The following is a 5133-nucleotide window of genomic DNA, read 5'->3' on the forward strand; positions in this document are numbered from 1 at the left end:
CACTGAAAACCGTTGCAGAAGACAAGTTCACGTTTAGCTTTAACTTGACCCCAAAAAAGAACTTGGCACAGTGGTTTGAAAAGTTATTATAATGGTWCTACAATGATAAACAATACAGTATAACTCAAAGAGAACAACTTAAATCTGAAAAGTAAGCTAGAAAATCAAAAYGTAAGTGAATTTTGTTTGGGTCCTCCTTATGTGCTGGAATGATTATGCAAAGTTCATCAAGGAAAGTGCACTTAAGAGTTGAACGCTGCATGCTTTAAAATCCCCCAATTTTTTATGCTTTCACTCCCTTTCAGAAGTCCACCGATACTGTAAACTACTGTGCACATTATGTGTGCCCTTCAGTGRGCTGTAAAAGAAGCAGTTCATGGGATTAGAGCTCTGTAGGGCTGTCTGAATTTTCATTAGCCGAGTAAAGATGGAGTGGACGTTTAAAACATTGTTACCTTCCCTATAAAAAGATTTTATGAGCAATTAGGAAGCCATAGATGTGTAGCTGAAAGGGRAAAAGATRAGAGATCGCAGACCATATATCATCAAAGAACATCATAGATGATAGAAAAACCCTTAATATGAAAGAAAAAAAGGTAATTAATTCAGAAAGAAAAAACATTTGAACATAATGTAGGTTTTTATTCAAAGAGCTACTAAATATTATTTTCTTAAAATAAAATTTGCATTCTTCAGCTCTTATATTTGTCATTTTGTGATAACAAAACAATTGAGATGCCCCTGGTTATTTTCATTATCTGCTTTTTAACCTTCAGTTATTTTGTTTTCTCACAGTAGATTGGTTGCTAAACAACAACCTATATTTTCACTACAGYAAAGTCAGAAAAACCACAAAAAGATGCTCTGATTGTGATAAAAGCACAAAATACATGTGGAGTGTTGCATTGGACAACAAGACTTGTAAAGTTTCCAAAACTTTGCTGTAGTGTAATTTCCTGCACGATGACATTAAAATTAACTCTGGAGAAACATATTCCAGTATTTTAGTGCAACTGATCATCAGACTTAAGGGAATGGTAAATGATTTAAAGACATACCTGCCAGATTAACTCTGTCAGCTGTTGCTATAAAGCTGGCTGCTTGAGAGAATAAAGTAAGAAAAATAAGATGCATTTGAGTTGTTTTCCTTTGCAGAGTGAAACAACCAGATACAGACACTAGCTGTAAAGAGTTTTGTTTCTAACCTTCATCCAAATGAGCATACATGAATGATGTTTTTGCACAGTGATTTAATTTTTTTTTATCTTTTGCACCTACATATGAATTACATTTTTTTGTAATTCTTTCTGTAAAGCCATCACTTAAGGAAGACAGAGGAGACAGGGCTGAAAAATGCAAATGAGATTAACATGTCATGATTATTAATGTTATCAAGGCCACAGTGTCTCAGTGAAAGCTACTTAAAGTCAGAACGTCAGTGTTATGAAACATCTGTGAAAACAATGTACTGAATGCGGAGGAGTGAAATGTTTGGTCTTAACACTGCCATTTAAAAATCATAGATGGATGGATGGGAAATGTATGATTATTGCTCTCTCTTGGGAAGAGCTCCAGATTACACCTGTTTGACCTGTTATATTATAAATAATATAATACCAGCTGTCAGTCCTTTGTTTAATTATGAAGTTAAAGACCCAAAACACTCCATCTGCAAAAGCTGCATCATTTGATGTAGATACTGAGTATGTACCACAGGTATTTTTGTTTTTTATGTAACATTGTTTAAAGTTTAAAGCATTCTCTAATATTCTATTTCAAACGGAATGTGTTAAAATGATTAGAAGAAAATTTCACATAATGACATATACCAAACAAGTACTGCTTGGTTGGTGCTCAGTCAGTACAATTAGGTAGAAAATGCTTTCTGTACAAGTTAAGGGATACGGTATTTCCTTTAGACCATTCATTCAAAACTGTCCAAATTCTTCTGGCCTGTTCAAATATAAGAAATGGAGAACAGAGGTCCTTGTCTCAAGTGGAGGAGTTTACATATCTGTGTGTCTTGCTCACAAGTGATGGTAGGATGGAGATGGATCAAAGGATTGGGGTCTTATCCTCAGTAAAAGGGTGTTGCTTCGGTCAGTCGTGGTGAAAAAAGAACTGAGGTGAAAGGCAATGCTCTCCGTTTACTGGTCTGTCATTTCAGGCCTCACTTATGGGGAGCCTGATTCAAGTTCTGAATGAACAAGCTACACCATAGCACACAGGATCCATCATGGATACACTGCCACTGTGATGATAAATCACCCTAGCCTTGCTACAAATGCACGAAACCATCCACAACCCACAATATTCCCTTCAATACCTCACCAAGACCYCACAAAGACCATTAATATTCTCATTGCAGTGGGGTCATCTTCCATTATGAATGTGGTTCAACTCTGAGCCTTATGATGTCCTCGTGCTTTTATAATTTAGAGTTCGACAAATCTGCTCAGTCAAACTAATACTTTTTAGCTGAAAGGTGAAAATAAGGGAGTATGAACTGTGCTAGGAAAAAAAATCACAAACGTATTTTCTCCATTAAAAGTTTAGTTTGGCCCTTGCCTTCCTACGCAGTTCCGCTCAGTTCTAGTTTCCCTTCACTCCTCCGTCTGGGATTTCTCCCATAGACAAGGATTTCTTCAGGAGAATTTTCATCCGGGCCAATCAGAGAACAGAACGGCAATTTTCTGCGCAGTGTCTGCTTGTAGTTTATTTTACCTGGACCAATCAGCAAACAGAAGGCGGAGTTTTGAACGACGTTGATTTTTCGATTTTTTGTGTGCTAGTTAGTTTAGCATATGGCAGTGGAGAAAGTGAATGAAGTCAGTCAGTGTTGATAAGACTTCCAAAGCAAAGCTCTCATTCCCTTTGGGAATGAATGCAAATGACCGTTTTGTCAGTCACAAAGCAGCAGCTCTCATTTACAGTTGTCTCGTTTGGCTCGGTACTTCTCTCCTCTCAGTAGGGTTGTTTACAGCACACGCGATTTCCAGTTAGCTTCTTAGCTTAGCCTCCTTCACAGCGACATACTGTACATCGCGGCCAAACAATTCCATTCATTTTAAACTTCAGCAGAGGCCACGCCTCCTGCAAGAATCACTTCTCTATAGCCGCGAGTCCAGACCCTCGTACAAAGCAAAGTGAAGGACAAGGGTTTGGTTTTTACCAGGCTATTAAAAGATCTGAACAAGCATGAAACCTGAAGATTAATGTTTTATGGAAGCTTGATAACTTCATATATGATTAAATATTGGGTCTGTTTATATAAAGACTTAATGTACGTAGTCTATCAAATTTGTATCGTATTTCATAGAGAAATACTTCACAACGTACCTGTTGTGACTTCAAACTAAACGGTAGGGTTAAGGCTACATGAAGTTTGCCAATCTTTAAATTTCTTTGTCTAAGTGTAAAACAATACAACTAAGGTTTGTTTGCAGCACCATGAGGTATGAACATATGAAAAACTGTTAAAGGACAAACGAATGTATATATACAGTATAAAAACCGGCTATCTGCCATCTACTGAAACAATCTCCCACAATATGTCTTTCTGAAACAATCCTAGAGAACAAAATGAAGTCTTCAAACCACTGACTTCATGTTCAGTGCTGTTTAGTCTGGTTTAAAATGTGAATGTCTAAAAAACGTGTTCTATGTACATCATTCAGTCTAAAAAGGCTGAATATTTGACCTTCTGTCCTATAAACGTGTGGTGGAGTCCCATCTTTTTTCAAGAAAATGAAAACCGACTGAAAGGGCTAAAACACATCAGGAGAAATAAAATAAACATGGAGAGAAAGCAACAACTACAGGAACAAAATCTCTGTGTGTGTGTGTGTGTGTGTGTGTGTGTGTGTGTGTGTGTGTGTGTGTGTGTGTGTGTGNGTCCACTGGTGTCTGAATATCTTTTTAATTTAAAAGTTTTCCAAAATCATTTCATTTTCATCAAGTGTCCTTCTTGTCTGGTGCCGTTTTGTTAGATGTCCTTTAAATTAAAAGGAGACATTTTTTGTTCAGGAGGACAAATACCACCGTCAGTCACAAAAAACTAAGACCTGTGGGAACAGATTTGTCTAAACCATCTTGATAGCAGGTCGCTCCTTTTCTCTTCATTCTTTAATAATTATTAGACTACTGGTATATATACAAGGACAGACTGAAACAAACAGAAACTAATCCTTTGAGATTTACCTGCATGCTTTTTGTGTTTTTTACCAAAACTTGTTGCAAACTTAATTAAAAAAACATTCAGTTCTGTTTCATATTTGGAAAGTTTCACCTTAGGCAAATAAATCAGAGCAGTACGTGGCTCAATTTCAAATAATACTTTTATTTTTCAGCATACAATGTTTCCAAGTATAAAAGTTTGTGATTTGATTTAAGACATTGTGCTGCCCATAGTCTACAAAAAATGAAAAGCCAAAAGTTCAACTGACCAGAAGACTCTGTCCTTGGTCACCCTCTCCTGGAGTAAAGTCCACTTGTGGCCCAGATCTGCTGAAGCATAAAGCTGGAAACAGAAACAGAGACAAGTCCAACAATTAGAACAAAACAAAAACAAGTTAAAATCCTTGTCCAACTTGCACCCTATTACCAGCTATATTATTCAAATGAAGGGTAAACTATAGTGAGAAAGGGAATTAATCAAAAATAATAAAAAAAAACAATTAAATCAAGCTAGAGATTGTTTATGGTTCATCAAGTTAATGTTGAGCTAAAAAAAACTCAATTAAACAGACTGGAGGCTGTGTGTGTTCAAGTATTTGTTACTTTGTAAGGCCCATTTTTCAACAATATGCTGCCTTGTGAGGACTCACCGATCTACAGTATATGAATACCAAAGCCCAGGCCCCAAAAGTGTAAATGGCATTTTTGTGTAGTGTGGTAGGTTTAGGACTAAAGTGTAAATTGAGTTTAAGGTTAGGTATAAGGCAAGGGTCAGGGTTAGGCTAAAGAAATGAATGAAAAATGAATGGAAGTCAATGGAAAGTCCCTGTGAAGAGAGAAAGACAACATTGTGTGCATGTGTGTGAGGCAGTTGTAAGAGGTACAATCCAAGGATAAAGCCTAAACTAAACTTTATTTGAACAGAAACAAAGGTGGACATGGCATTAATATATATAT

The 5133-nt window shown here is 36.6% G+C and overlaps 1 protein-coding gene across 4 annotated transcripts in view; it reads right to left on the minus strand.

Annotated features, from left to right (window-relative positions):
• sorcs2 (sortilin-related VPS10 domain containing receptor 2) overlaps window positions 1-5133 on the minus strand; it is a gene marked incomplete at its 5' end in the record, with an annotated part of 345732 nt that overhangs the window by 77000 nt on the left and 263599 nt on the right. For all 4 annotated transcript variants that reach the window (XM_014017240.1, XM_014017239.1, XM_014017238.1 and 1 more), the window contains 1 exon segment: window positions 4446-4519. In XM_014017240.1, the coding sequence (XP_013872694.1) occupies window positions 4446-4519 (74 nt within the window).

This window comes from Austrofundulus limnaeus, unplaced genomic scaffold (assembly GCF_001266775.1).
Source record: "Austrofundulus limnaeus strain Quisiro unplaced genomic scaffold, Austrofundulus_limnaeus-1.0 Scaffold164, whole genome shotgun sequence".
In the NCBI taxonomy this organism is placed as follows: Eukaryota; Metazoa; Chordata; class Actinopteri; order Cyprinodontiformes; family Rivulidae; genus Austrofundulus; species Austrofundulus limnaeus.